Source organism: Epargyreus clarus, unplaced genomic scaffold (assembly GCF_041222505.1).
Source record: "Epargyreus clarus isolate Ecla_fem2 unplaced genomic scaffold, WU_Ecla_fem_2.2 ptg000004l, whole genome shotgun sequence".
Taxonomy (NCBI): domain Eukaryota; kingdom Metazoa; phylum Arthropoda; class Insecta; order Lepidoptera; family Hesperiidae; genus Epargyreus; species Epargyreus clarus.
In genome coordinates, this window is record NW_027332212.1 from 297,779 (window position 1) to 313,946 (window position 16,168).

General features: G+C 35.1%; 1 protein-coding gene across 2 annotated transcripts in view; it reads left to right on the top strand.

Moving 5' to 3' along the window:
• Positions 1-568: 568 nt before the first annotated feature.
• The window catches only part of LOC140757211 (putative inorganic phosphate cotransporter), a 31,919-nt gene continuing 16,319 nt past the window's right edge, over positions 569-16,168 (top strand). For both annotated transcript variants that reach the window (XM_073092744.1, XM_073092745.1), the window contains exons 1-3: positions 569-923; positions 11,817-11,941; positions 15,359-15,538. In XM_073092744.1, coding sequence (XP_072948845.1) covers positions 890-923; positions 11,817-11,941; positions 15,359-15,538 — 339 coding nt within the window. In that variant the 5' untranslated portion in view covers positions 569-889. The remainder of the gene's footprint in view (positions 924-11,816; positions 11,942-15,358; positions 15,539-16,168) is intronic.

Genomic DNA, 16,168 nt, shown 5'->3' on the forward strand with positions numbered 1-16,168 from the left:
TTTCTTGTGAAGTAGGACCTTCAGTTAGGAGAGCATTCGATAGGAATCGTTGAAAAATTAGATAGAGTAAAATGTTGGGGTGTTTTTAAAAATATTTCTTTATTTTTACAGATCTCCGGCGGATGAACTTATAAGAATACAAAGATGAAACGCGTTAAATACGTATAAGCAGGATTTCTCCGCGTAAAACAATGCACGGAATTCTTTACTTGTCACTGTGCGCAACTTACCCTGGTTTACCTCCACCATTATGTTATAAGCCGCCGCATTTCTTTTAAAGTCTAGTCAAGTTACAAGTATTTCAAAGGCTAACCTGAGATTACATTTGAGTCAAAAATATCTGTTCAATTTTTTCTTCGCTTCCCATTCATGGAATAAACCTTTAAACATATAACATATTTGTCAAACTCTATAATTTTATTTGATATTCAAAATTACGATGAAAACATCAAACAAAGTCATTAATGAATAAATAAGTCCAGCGAAAATCTAACCGTGACTTTGACAGCCCGCCACGTCAATGTCAATATGCGAATAATAAAAAACTATCGATTGCGTTCGACACAGCGCACCGGACGCGTGCGCACGCACATCGGGTTTAGAATTATTGTTTTTATTTATAAGCAACGAAATTATATTAGATTTATTATGCTAATAATATAATAATAAAAGAAAATATAACAAAAAATATAGGTTACTTTAGTGCCATAATTGTATTTATATTTCAACATTTTAATTTTAAAATCAAATTATTAACAAAATTAAAATTTTAAAATTGTTGTGATATAAAATTGTGATAATATCCTCATAGTACTTTTTACGTTAAATTCTTGTTCAATTATTAATATTCTTTTTATTGTATGAACTAAGTGGGTGTAGTAATTGAAAAATGACTGCTGACGATACTATGGATTTCAAACCAAGTAAGTTTTAAATTTTATTAATTATTCGACCAATATATTTACAATAGTTTTTCATCGTAGTTTTATCGTAGTAGATTTTTATAATACCGTAACGGAATCCCCTATACATACTGTTAGTATTTAATGTCAAAATCATGCATACTGTAAGCAATATCTGCATACTACTACATGATTGTTTACTAGCTAAACATAAAAACTTATTATCTGCCTTGTCCTTACAACTATACTCAACTGAGTGTGTCCCAGTTGACTACATATTAAATGGATATTTACTTGATATACAAATAGCTAAGCAGCTCTTAACTATGTTTTTCTGACTACTGAGCTATCTAATAACCGGTTGTACGTGAGTGTACTATTTTCCTTAAGTATGTGCCAATTTCAATGTTGCGGAAATGTCTCCATGTATCGTACAATGCCAGGTACACAGAAGCGACGTGAGGCGAGAACATAGTGAGGACAAGGCAACTCTTTTCGTCTACTTTCATGCAATAAAACAAAAAACACCGTGCGAATGTTATAGTGATGGATACACTTAAATCATTACATATAAAATATTTTTTGAGAATTTTTTGCGTGTTTTCCTTTTAAAAATGAGGAATTAGTGGAAAATTTAAATATACTTTTTATGCAGTAAAAGCACCATACTTCTAATTTCAAGATATCACTATCGCTCAAAGATATCTGTAGCTGACACTTTTTGGCCTGGAGTCCTATGTGACATCGATCTCAGATATCTTGCTGACCCTGAGAATTAAGTTTTAACGGCTCGTGTAAACATGTCTTTACCACATCCTTCTAACAAGAACACAAGAACGCTTAATATTGTTGTTATGTGGCAGAAATAAGATAATGAATCATCATCTGATGGCAAGTGTATCTAATATTAGAGTTTTACACAAGGTCGGCAGCAGAAGCTTTGCTACCTCTGGGTACTAAGTTTTAGTAGCAATAGTTTTTAGTAGTAGTCGTTTTAGACATACTTATTTGAATGACTCTAATAAGTATGTCTTCTTCTAGCTAGAATCCTTCAAACTAGAACACAGCAGCACGGAACACTGGTGTTATTAGGCAGAAAAAGATAAGCGGTGGTACATTCAGAGTCGAACCACAAAGGGTTTTATTATTTCTTTACCTCTAGTTGCTAGGTGTTCTAGTTAGAACACCTGTTTTCTTCTTTTTGAACACCCCCATAGAAAATTAAAGGTTTACACAAAAAGTATAAGAAAAATACACTGTTGGTTCCATCTCAGTTGACCTACGTAGAATCCTAAATTCATATCTAACTGTAACAATAACCTAGACCGAAACTATCTTGTAGCCTTGCGAAAAATTAAATTAAACTTGAAAGGCCTCGTTACGTGACATACAAACTATTAACGACCGTATGAAATAGTTTGTATATGGGTTATCATGCCTATTCAATTTGAATTTAATAGAAGTATTGACTCACACAGTCAAATAAATAGATATAGTAACAGTGTTTTATTGCCTGCTTTTTTGTTTACGAGTGTGTAAAAATGTGTTTTTCTGAAAGATTTCATTGCTTACGATACCCAATGACAATAACCACTTACAATCAAGTGGTCTATTATGCTCGTTTGCAACCTCTATTTCATAACTAAAAGATATTTAATATCCAAAGATATTTGTTTTTGCAAGTCTCACTCCGGCGATTTGACCTTAAAATATTTGCTTGACTGTTTGCACAATATTGCATTTAATGATTAATTTTTAATGTCATCCATTATCACAATAAAGTATTATCATATTATTATCAAAACTGTGACAAGGTAAAGTATGCTCAGGTGAATTAAAGGTTTTAGAAGGTGGTAGAACTCTTTGTGGTTCAACTCCGGCGGCACCATCGCCACACCTATTTCTGCCTCGTAACAGCAGTGTTAAGCGCTGCTGTGTTCTTGGTTGAAGAGTAAGGTAAGGGAGACATAATTTTTCTTGGCGTTCCGGCTTAGTCCTCAGGGGTAGGGGCGCATATGTGGCCGACCTCAGGTAGGAATATCTAATCCTATCTGGGGTTGATTACAGATGTCCACTTACCATCATGTGCATGCAGTCCACTACTTGTCTCAGCTCGTCTGCTACTCCTAAATCATAAAAAAAGAATAAAGATTTTTTAAATCTGAAATTAACCGAAATATTGCACATACCTATGTTTCTAAAATGTTTGCAAAATTGACTAACACAAAAACCGGTTAAATGCTTAAATAATTATTCAGCGACTACGATAAGAGTCATTGAAATCGGTCCGGAAATGTGTTACGGCATAATCTTCTAATGAAAAATATTACTGCATAATTTCTATATCCATCTACTTTTCAATAATAAGTTTTATATAGAGCAGAATAATTTCTAAGATAATCTTACTTTTACTTAGATAGTTACCGTACTCCTCCGAAACGGCTTTACCAATTTTCACCAAATTTTATATGCATATTCAGTAGGTCTGAGGCTACTATCTCTTTTTCATAACCCTAAGTGATAAGGGTTGTTCACCATTAACATTTTTTTATTTATATTGCAACACAACGTTTGCCGGGTCAGTTAGTTTATATAAGTATAACATTAATGAACTTGAACAGTCCGATTAATTTAAAATTTTGAACAATTATTATGTACCGATGACAATACACGATTGAAATAATTTTATACCATTCGTCTCATCAGGATCGTCAGGAATCGGGATTAATGATTTTCCTTGTGCGATTTTAGCATGGTTTATAATTTTTAAACTATAATTATTTATAACCAACTCCACAGCATTGAAGTCCTACTGCAAATTCATCATAGACTCACTGCTACACTTGTGGAGTAACAACCGCTATTAATAATCAATCTATACGTTTTGCCTACCAAAGATACAAATTTCACAATGTCTAGTAGGAAGAATTGTTAAATGTCGATCTTTGGTAGGCATTGGACTGATTGATATGACTGATTGAGATTGATTATAAATAACGTGCGAAAATTCTACTAAGGAGACACCATATTAAAATTGCTAGTACTATGAACATGATAATCCACAATAAATAATAATTATTATTGTTCTTTAAGTATTCGTCTTAATAAACCACTGACCACTTTCTGGGCAATTAAACACGATGGAATAATTTAGCGATTTATAAAACTAAAACGGCTCCCTGAAACGTTAGGTTATCATAGCAATTTTACAGTCACTAACTCATTTGTGATTTATTTTACTTTAAAATAATAAGAAAAGTCAAAAGTAAGAGTGGTTGTAATCTACCACTTAAATTAATCTCTCATTAAAATTAAATGTATTTAGTATTCCTTATATACATTTTAGGTGAATAGGAGTTCTTGATTCCACTTAAATAATATGCACGTAAAAACTATTCTATATTTTGATGATGTTACACATTACAAAAAAAAAATTAGCTTAGATGTCCTGTAAGATACGGACATGCATTAACGAATCTAAATATTTTTGATGAACGGGACAAAGGTAGGTTCTTATTTCATCACGATTGTGTTAAAATATCTTATCCATTTATCGATAGTACATCAGCAGTTGTATGTCGCAAGTCTTCAACAATTCACGACAATAGTATGTTTAGATTATCGTGAAAATATTTATAAGAGTTACGTACACAAAGATTAGTACTTCGGTTCTTGTGCTTGTGGGTCCATCAATTTATATCACTGTTTCAAATGATCACATTTTCCTTATCCACCTCCTTACGTACGCTTGTTTTTTCTGTAATGTACAGCGCATTACAACATATTTTCTCGAACAGGAAAGAGCAAGATAAATAATCCTAAACAAAAAATTTCAAATAAATAAACTTATCGCTAATGGTAGCCCGGCGTTACATTTTTTGCGTATATTTTATGATACTAGCAAACCGGTATTCAGTTTTTCTGGCTTTATGAGTTTAATTACAATTTAAATGCACTGTATTTTGAACTCCATCCTGAAGTAGATTACGAAGGTGTTTTTCGGAGAATTAATTTCGGTCGCTATGTGTCTGTTTTAGAACACCTTGGTCAACATAAAGCATGACCCTATATAATGTGATCTGGGCTACTTATTATGTTATTGTAATTGCAAAGAGACATGTTCTCCTTGGATGTTAATTATTTGCCTCAAACAAAATGGCAGTCTTTGACATAAGGTCAATGTCTTCAGATATAAAACAATTATAGAAAAGTAGTATTACTTATCTAGTAACCTTGCCATGAGTTTTTACGTTTTTACAAAAATGACTGTTTTTGTATTTGTTTACGTATTTCCCATACATTTCCAATCAGTTCTTACACAGTCCACTTGTGTCGCTTATTGGAAATGTATGGGCATATATAGTTATTTTTGTAAAAACGTAACAACTCGTACTAAGGGTACAGGCCTGCAATGTGTTAAATACAGGTAAACATCGTGAAGAATATTTATGTCAATAAAAAAGTATGTGAGGTCTACAACACTCACATGACTGCTATAGCGTAGGCCGCTATGTATTAGTGTACGATAGACAAGAAAATATGATTTTTTAAAGCCTTAATATAGAATTTGTAATCAACCCCGAATAAGACTAGAGTTCTACCTAAGGTCAACCACACAAGCTAGTTTGAGGACTGAGTAAGGAAAGGTTCGGATAAGCATTGAAAACATCTGCGCTTAACATGCATTATGCTATCGGTAAATAAAACACAAATACATATTCAATTAGAAATTTGAACGTACACAAAAAAGAATTTAAAAGTTCCGCTTTACAAATGAAGCCGCTGGGAAGACTGAAGAGGTGCTAAAGCATTGATCTGAAATTGAAATCTCATTTTATGTGCTTAACTTCGTTTTTTCGTTCACCTAAATGACCTGTTTTATCCCAAGTTAATAAACGATAAATAAACATTTTCAGTCCTTACACTAGGCTTCCATCTGTCGTAAATACCACCGACTTACACAAACACTGGTAGTAGCAAATGAGCATGCACTTCACTGCACACACTGAGGTAAGTAATAACTGCCGAACATGGACATCAGTAACTTACTCCATATGGAATAGGAGTTATATCTGAAGACAATTACTGATACCTTGTCGCTCCTAAGGACTCCTAAGGATCAATGTTTGCCTCATATGTAATTTAACTGGCATCATGTAAAATTTGCCACCAAAACGCAAGATTCTTTTGGCTATAAATATGTGTATATTTTGGCAATATGTACCTACTCGTAAGTATTATAAAAATAAGATATGTACCTACCTGGGTATACTTTTTTTTTTTTTTATCGAGGGGCAAACCTTCAAAAGGTACCCGACAACGTGGGAGCGACGCCGAGTTATGTGCGATTTTTACCGCACTAAAACCCCCCCGGTGGCCGTCCTCTGCGCTGCGTTGAGGGCTCCGGGATCTCCAAAGGAACGCAACCGGAGTCCTCTTAGCGCGTTGCCCCGTCGAGTTAGGTGAGCTTGACGCTCGCCACACCATCTGGTGTATACGACGGTATGCGACCACACATACCGTCGTCCTTCCCGGGGCCGCTGGCCGGGCGGTTCGAGCTCCCACTCTTGCCGCCCGCAACCCTGGAAGCCCCCTTTTAGTCGCCTCTTACGACAGGCAGGGGATACCGTAGCCCTATTCTAGTCCCGGAACTACAGGGACACCGCGCCGGGGGCCCTTACCTACGGCCGCGGCGGCTCCTCCTCCGAGCGGGTTCAGCGCGCTTCCTTGCTCGTTTGGCGTCTTCCTTCGCAGACATGACCACGTCGCAGAAGGTGATCATGCCGTTCCAGGCCTCGCTGCGCTGAACCATCGCTCCGACGATGGCCGACGGAGACAGATCCGGTCCCACTTTTTCGACGAGGATCCGCCGCTGCGACTCCCACGCTGGGCAGTACTGCAGCGTATGCTGTGCGGAGTCCTCGTCGTGTCCGCAGTGATGGCAATGGGCCGTCTCCTCTCTTTGTATCCTATTCAGATACTAACCAAAACAGCCATGTCCGGTGAGTATCTGAGTAAGACGGTAGGTCACTCTACCCCTACTCTTCAGCCAGGCCCGCAAGTTTGGTAGGATAGCGTCAACCACCCTTTGGCCACCCAGACTCAGAAACAGAAACCTAAATTAATCATTTAGACATTTGTCTGGCCGGAGATCGAACCCAGGACCCTGTGCGCTTCAGACCGGTACGGTGACCGCTCCGACACGCGAGTCGTCATAGAAATGAGAATGTAAAAAATTCTTCATCTCATCTTAAATTGTCGCACAGTTCCCTAACTGGAGCTCGTTTTATAGTCAAATATTTTTTACGCACGAATGTAACGACGTAGTTATGGCCATCTTAGCTTCTAAATGTAAATAAGATTTGCTTGGCCTATCGTATATATTATAACAACTGTAAACATATATAAAAAAATATTTGCTCCTTTTGTTAATAATAGAAGTAGTTACTACATCCACAAATGATTACAATTAGAAGAGGTATTGTATCTAAATCCTATCGTAAGTGCGTTGAAACCTATCATGAATAACGCACCTGATTAATAGTCAATATATCAATATTTTGCCTACCAATCGACACTTGACAATTATTTTATGCCAGCTAATTGTCAAACTTTGATCTATGTTAGACAAAATTTGTATAGGTTAAGTATTAATAAAAAGTAGAAGCAAATTTCTCGTCATCTTATTACCTTATTTATCATCTACTATAAATCTCTAAACTACTATAAATCTCTAAAGATTTCTCCCAATGTGCGTTTCAACTAACTCCTTCTCAAGTCTCAATGTTGTGCCCTAAATAATCTCTATTTGAAAAGTCATGTGCACTATCAACCCCTGGTATAAGGGTAAAGTGTGAACCCACTTTTGAGCTAGAATATATGTAGTTATGCTGTTATAAGACAGATATGACACCAGATATTATGCTCCAGACATTTTGTCTTTAATTTGAATCTATAACAAAGATTTTAATTTATCAATATAACAACAATTAAAAGTAATAAATACTATTTTAGTAATTAAATCCAACTGTAAATATAATGTTACGCAATTGACTCTATCAGTAAATGAATACTGCGAACTGAAGTGTTTATTATGAAATACTTGTATTTACGCTTATTTAACTTACTATCAAAATATCTAGGATTTCAAGTGTAAGGTATTGAATTGTGATTAGAACATAACTTGTTATTACAGAGGTGATAGAACTTGTTATAGTTGGTCTACGTCAAAACCACTACTCCTATTTATGTCTTACCACGGTGCTAAACATGTACGAGTATTAAGTACTTGATTCAATGGATAATTAGGCGTGCATATTGTTAGAAATCTGTTCAAATTAGTTCTATATTATTAATTTCTTATTTATATAATCACTGGCAGGTATGACTTTATGGATGAGCCATAGATTAGTAAAGATTACTCACACCTAACAAGAAAATGTAACCTTTTGACAATTGTCACTGTCATATATTTTTGAGTTTGAAAAATATAAAAAAAATGTAGTTTTTAGATAATTTACGAATGAAACGATATTTCTCCGCACTTTTTCTTCGATTTTGTGTCTTAACTGCGCATGTCGGCATTGTTCCGCGTAAATTACCCCACGGCAGCCATTAAATAGCTGACAGAATTGTCAGCCGTTTAAGTCGTTTAATGGCTTCCTTCAATTACAAGGCGATAAAATATCTATACTTATCTATGGAATGAGCATAAAAAAGAAAAAACACGTTCTTGACGTTTGAGTTGTATTTTGCGCGGGAATAGTAAAAGTTGTAAATTGGACCAAGGAATAGTTTTATACTTTTAATTTTAATGCCATGCTAACTTAGCAATGCACCTACCATCGGTTGGTATTTTAAAACAATATTATTCACTGATTATTTTTTATCACATAACGCAATACTGCGTGCTAGCAAAATAGTTTTTACAGGTCTTCAAGGTCAGTAGTAATCACTTAACATCAGTGCCTGAACGCCTTTAGGCACTTCCGTCAAATAAAAAAGTATTTTAATTAAAGCCAATGTACCTATTTCAATTAGATACAATTCGTGTTTTATTTATCACGTGTTTAATTAAAAAATAAATTAAACCAGTTTTCTTTATCTTTATATAATCAATATTCTACGATACTATAATATTATATAGTGTATATTTAATTCTTAATTTGTTTGCTAATAATAAAAATCCGCGGATTGCGTCGCAGCATTCATACCCGCCTGGCCAGCAAAAAGTTCCAGGTTCTATCCCTGGCCATAATTGATTGCCTGAACATAATTAATTTAGATATCTGCTTTGTTTTTGAATATTGGTGTTCTTGTCTTTGTGTATCCATAGGACAGAAAAATACATAGGGTACCTAAGCTTATTGTAGGGTGATGAGCGAAACCGTTATATGACTTTTTTGCTGCTTAGCATAAAGATATTTAGAAAAATCATAAATTAATGCGATATTGCGATCAACTCCATGGACATTGATAGATCGACACCAAGGTATTACAAAAGCACATTTTGTCATTCAGTCAATTATAATGTAATAAATTCTAATTATACGAACGATGCCATAAATCACATCTATCACACAGCAATGTCCAATTGTAATTGGATTGTGATGATCGAGCGTCCGATTTGACGCAAAAAACAAAATGGCTGTTATAAAGATAATTCGACGGCTTGTTTAGTCGTTATCGTCAAAACCATTATTGTTATACTACTAGGCAGGGGTCTCCTCTCAAAAGGAGTAGGCCAATATTTACTAAGATGCAAGTGCGGATTTGTAGTCCTCATAATACATTTAAGAAACTTTCTATATGAGTATGATAGGCATGTAAATTTCCTTAGCATGTTGGAGACAAGTTGGAGATCTTTCATTTTAATGTTTTGAAAAATCAGTCAGGTTATTTGGAGTCGAGGCTCAAATTCTCTGCTTGAGGGGCTAGATTTCAAATCACTCTTCACCAATCACTTTACTTCAATTCACAAGCACCAATTTAAGTAAATGTTCCGTTGCTACTTGTTATTGTAGCAATTTTTAATACAGCTCTGCTTTGTTGCGAGGCTATCGTAGTAGTAGCTCCATAATAATATGGGTCACATAAAATAACAAATGCCTATTGTATCGTCCTTAGCTTCCAAATATCGCTGTCTAGATGACCAATTCGCGTGTACGTTTCCTCAATGATTCCCTTTTAAGGTAGGCCTTGAGCTCAACCCGGGTCTAAGAGGCGTTACCGGTAACAACTTTCCTCCTTGGTGATCTCCTAACACTGCTTTGACTATTGTTTCCTTTATTTTGCTTCCTGTTCGATATTTTAAGTAAAGTATAGTCGGTACTTATAATATAAATACAATTAGTATTTTTTTGTCTAACTGTATGTTTGTGCCGTCTAGTCTCTGAAACGGCTGGATGAATGTTGACGGGACTTTCACTAGCACCTATGATGGAGTAACAACTTAGGCTAAATTTATTAAAAATAAAATTTACACAAAAAACCAGATTTTTATGTCGTATATATACAAAGTAAAAAAATAATGCAAATAAATGTTTCTTTAGTGGGTACATACATAGTTCTGAAGTCCGCGCTCAATATATTTCCTTGGATAACGGCGTAAACAGGGTTAATAAATTTAAATGCGAGTGAAACCGCACGGCACAATTCATTTAATGTATTAAGATAAAGATAGAAATAAATCAATAGTTGATATTATTAAATCTTTATGATTAAATTTCCCTGTAATTAAAACATTCACTCTTTGGATTTAAATCAATATTAATTACTCGTTATCATTGCAAATGAATTCTAAGATACTATTTGAAATGCAAATTTTATTAATTCCGGTGGGTTATCGATACCTTTTGAATAACCACGACGATATTAGGTTTATGATAAATATATACCTATATAACTAAAACCTGATATAATTCTAAAGTTGACATTAGAGAAAGTTCAATAAAATTCGTTCGGAAGTTCCTCAACATTGAATCCGGTTGTAATTCTCCATAGATTTTTGGTTGAGAGGTAGAAGGGCTGTATTTGCCGTGTGGTATGGTCTCGAGTTTACAGGAACTCTCTTTCAGAATAAGTGAACATTTCAAAAGATTAGAATGTCTTCCTGAAAAAATATTCTAACCTACCACGGTCATGAACATAATTCGAGCAATTAAGCCAGCAAAGCCTTTATCTATGGCAGGTCTAAGTGCAACAAGGATTTACAAATTTTTAGTGAATAGAGATTGCAATGTTCAGATTTCGCACTCATCAATGATAAAAAGCTTTCAATGTTATTTAGTTTCCACATCGTGATTTGCCAAATGTGACAAGACACTTATCTTTGACAAATCACATCTCATTCTTATCTCACGCATGTGCCGTGTTAAGTGAAATTACAAATGACGCGAAAATATTGAGTACTTTATCACATCCGGCATTTAGAATGATATATAAATACAAAACAATAGATAAATATATGAATGTGATTGAAATAAGTAATACCTAATACATAAACTACTTCCTTATATAAAATATGTTTTAATAATTACCTTTTGTTTTAATATTATCGTGGCAATATGTATTGTATCGTATCGTATCGTATTATTATCCGTTACTGTTTCATTACTGGGCACGGATGGAGACTCGTGAGAGAAATCTCAGAGTGAGTTGTAGCCATAGTCCACCTCGCTGGCCAAATTGGTATACTTTACTTAACTTCCAGAACTATTTGAAGAACTCTCAGTTATATAGAATTCCTCGCGATGTTCACCAGTATAGCTAGCAATAATTAATTTATAATGTGCCCATAACAAAAAAGTCTCAGGTCTTGGGTTTCAAGCTTGGAGCCCCAATAGCGAGTTTAAACCACTAAACAATCACTGCTATCGTATTATATTGTATTGTATATTGTTTGTGTTATTACAGAGAAACTGCTGGGCATCCGGCACGTGCAAGTGATGATGCTCTTCCTGGCGCTGGTCTTCTCATTCGCCATGAGAGTCAACATGAGCATGGCCATCGTTGCTATGACAGACTCCAATAACGAAAATGTAAGATATGTCATGGTATTAATAAATTACCATACACACATAGACAGATAGTCATAACATTGGTTTCATTCTGGATTTTGAATCCTGATACCAGTCAGAAACTTTCGTATCATTCAGCCATGGATATCAATAACACATGCCAAGTAGCATTGATAATCTCCGTGAAATCGATTAAGTTACGTTATTGCTTCTGAGGACTAAGCTAGAGTACATGCCTGCTTTACCATTGTACAACAATTGGCAACAATGCTAAAGAAAAAAGTGTCATGACAGTCATGTGTAAAGACTTTTAATACAGAATTCATGTATTTCTTATGTACTAACCGTTAGACTGCCAATTGGACAATAAAGCACTATATTAAATACCTCCATTATATTGTATACCTACTGTTATTATACTCGTACAGCAATGTGACTTCCAATACCTGTAGTTTCTTTTGCCTCATCTTCTCCATAGCGAAATACCTTCCGAAGCTGTGGTATTTTGTTGACGTTCAAGAAGAGTTCTACATGACTCAATTTTTAATAAATGAGATTTGAATTTGAATTTGATATGTGATCTAATATTTTCCCTAAAAATGACACTCGTAAAGCAGATACACAAAAGAAGAAGCAAAGTTCGTACTACAGAAACGTAGTAATAAGATCAAAGAGCTAGATTTCAATGTGAGAAACTGATACGTTTGAAGATTTACTGAGCACTAAGATCTTAAACCCAGTGCCTTTGTACGACTTCTCGAAGTGGTCAAGTAACTTTAGCACGCAATCTCTGCTCTCACTGTAATCTGCATCTAGTGTTCTCGCCCCGTACAGGAGACCTCCATTAAACTACTCCAATAGTGATTTAGAGTCAGCAATCTTACGTCCGAAATCCAGACAGGGATAGTGCCAACACTAGTTTGGTCTTTTCATCAAGTTTACAGTATCTTTAACAGTTTCCGAAATGAACTCTACCTTGCTAACCTTTTAAACATGGTAGAATTCTTCGTGGCGCTACTAAGCAACTTACATTTACACTACAACGAGTTAAGCACTGCTGAGTTCTGGTTTAGAGCATAGTAAAGCAGAGACACTTACATGCAGCTTTTCAATTTAGTTCTCTGGTGTGGCAACATTTTATAGCAGACCTTAAATTGGACTTTAATCCTATTCCGGATTTAATACTATAGTATTGTTGGGTTTTCTGATCACGAGTAAGCGCTGACCGGCATATTCGTTAGATTTTTTAATTTTATAAAAAACACACTTGTGCCTTTTTTCATAATATAGTAGTAGTAGACGAGCATGCAGACGAGCGTCCACCTGATGGTCCTGCCGCCCATGGACATCTTTAATCAGCCCCAGATAGGATAAGGTATTAATACCTGAGGTCGGCCACAGATGCGCCGCTACCGCCCTGAGGACTTAGCTGGAACGCCTCGGTAAAGTATGTCTCCCTTATCACACCCTTTAAAACGGAACACAGCAACACCTAACACTGCTGTTATTAGGCAGAAATAGGTGTGGCGGTGGTGCCGCCGGAGCCGAACCATAAAGGGTTCTACCACCTTCAATATCCTGTCTAATTATAATCTTATAATTTGATGTATCTACTGACATAATTGTTTTGATTAAGATAATTTATTGGATTAAATAGCTTCTAAAAAGATGAATGTTGAATCTTGTTTATTAAAAGGCACAGCCAATGACCTGGTTTCGAGCTAAATGTAGCGTATTGTTGCAAATAAAGGAATAACTAATATTTGTGAAGTCATTACATTACATGTCGGGGGACTTTATGCTAATTGGGTCAATTTGGTCTTAATTGCGGTGCCATAATCATGCGATATGATAAAAAAAATAGGCGTGCCTTAAATTGACTACTACTCTTCCCGAAAAGAAAACATCTAAGATATTTATCGTATTGAAAAAGATGAATTGTTACCATTGTCAATTACACTCCTTTCAGTCAGCTATACGTTGAAAATTGATAAGGCATGAAAGAAACGAAGATAAACATCTTTTATCAGTGTAACTGAACAAAACTCAAGCCATTGACATCTTACTCTACTACACATGTCGATCAATTTTATTCATATCTTGTCTAATCTAAAGCTGACCCCCTTTTAAGTGGTCTTCATCTACAGACTTGTTTTGACGTATTCAGATCTGTAGAAAAATAATAGAAATCATGAACTGGATTTTCCCAATACTGTGGTTTTATTATGAAACTGAAGTTAGATGAACATGATATGACATTTATCTGCAGATAAATGGTCAGATGCTTGATTGCAATGCCAGGCCACTACCCGCCGTCTTACGTTTTTAAATTGTGAAATTAGTAAACGAGCATGCAGTTCACCTAATAGCAAGTGGCTACTGCCACCCATGAACATCTCCGATCAACCCCAGATGATGTTGAATTCCTACCTGAGGTCGGGCACGTAATGCGTTGCTATTCCTGAGGATTATATTGGAACGCCTCGGATAATTAAGAGATATTCCCCTCAAACCAAAACACAGCAGCACTTAACACTATTATTATCAGGCAAAAATGGGCGGTGGTGCTTCGATAGTGGAACCACAAACGTTTCTTCTATCTTTACAAATGTGGTTGGTAACACATATTACGTTACCTATATACTTTAATCTGAACTCCTATACATAACATCAAACTTAAATTAAGAACATATAATATAGGTGACCTTGTTAAGGTCCTTTCCCCCGAGATACTGTAATAGGATGTAATTTTGATACTCGCAGACAAATGTTTAATATCCTTAAAAAGGGTCCTTGACGACAAAATCGAAAGGAAAGGCGAGTCAACTAGTTTAAATATGCGGTCTGCGATTTAATTGTCTTGTATAGTAATAAGTAATTAGATTGGTAATTAGACATAGATTCAGATTTGTTATTCAATTGAGATTCAAAATCTGCCCTTAACTTAAATCACGCTAGCTAACAGTCTAGTCATGTCCTAGTTATATAAAAGGCCCTATTTTTTATAGCGAGACCTATCCAGGAGGTAGATAAAATACTGAATATTCATTTATATAAAACTCCAAAGAAATCAAGTCTGTTCTAATTGAGTATTTTTTGTTCAACGTAGACTCTTACGGCGACATAATACAAAGAATACGACAGCACAAAACTCTAGTCTATTTCTATAATAAATCCAATATAGCATCATCTACGCCAAATAGATGAATTTTTTAAAATAAAATTATAGCAAAAAATGAGTATGCAGGCTATCTTATCATGAGTTGTTACTCCAGCTTCTAGCAGTCTGTGATCAACCTCAAAAAGGATTGTAGCCCTATTTAAAGTCAGTTTCAAAAAGAACGCAGTGTTCTTGCCTTAGAATTTACCCTTGAACCTATAACACAACATTAGGCGTTATATTGCAGAATTATTAAATAGATGATTCTATATTTACAGTCCTTCGATTGGGACATCAAGATCCAAAGTGTGGTGTTGTCTTCGTTCTTCTGGGGTTACGTGGTGCTGCAGATCCCTGGAGGTGAACTGGCCGGGAGGTTCGGTGGAATGATCCTTATCACACTTTGTGTTGGCATCAACTCCGTGGTCTCGCTGGTCATCCCTATAGGATCGCATTACGTAAGTATTTTGTTTTATGAAATGAACAACATTTTATTATTCCCGCGCAAAATAAAACTCAAACCTCAAGAGCGTTCTTTTTTCTTTTTTATACTAACGCATACAATTTTACCAGCCGGTGACTATATAATTGGGCACTTATTATTGTAAAACTAACACATCGTGACAATAACACAAAATAATTAATTAAAATATTGCTATAATTAAATAATTTGAATATATTTCTAATACAACAATGAGAGAATTTGTGTCATATCATCAAGCATGAGCATGTGCGAATTAAACGTGGAAGGCGCTACTAGGAATGAGAACAAAACGGAATGCAATGTTATAGGTACGTATGCTCACACGTCGTGAATGTTGCATCTCGGGTTTTGCAGAAACGTTAAATTACAGGAAAATGCTTTTTAAATTGAGTGTTTGCCTTCACCTATAGTCACTAGAATTTTGCAATACAAGTAAATATTTAAGTGTGTTTCACCTTAATGTTGGGAGAAGTAATATTATCATACTAATAATGCCTCGAGATATCGTAACGATGTATTTTTTTAAAGTATATGAAATAACAAAAACAATTCTTAAGTAATATATATATATATATATATATATACTATGACTGCAGAGTTTGTG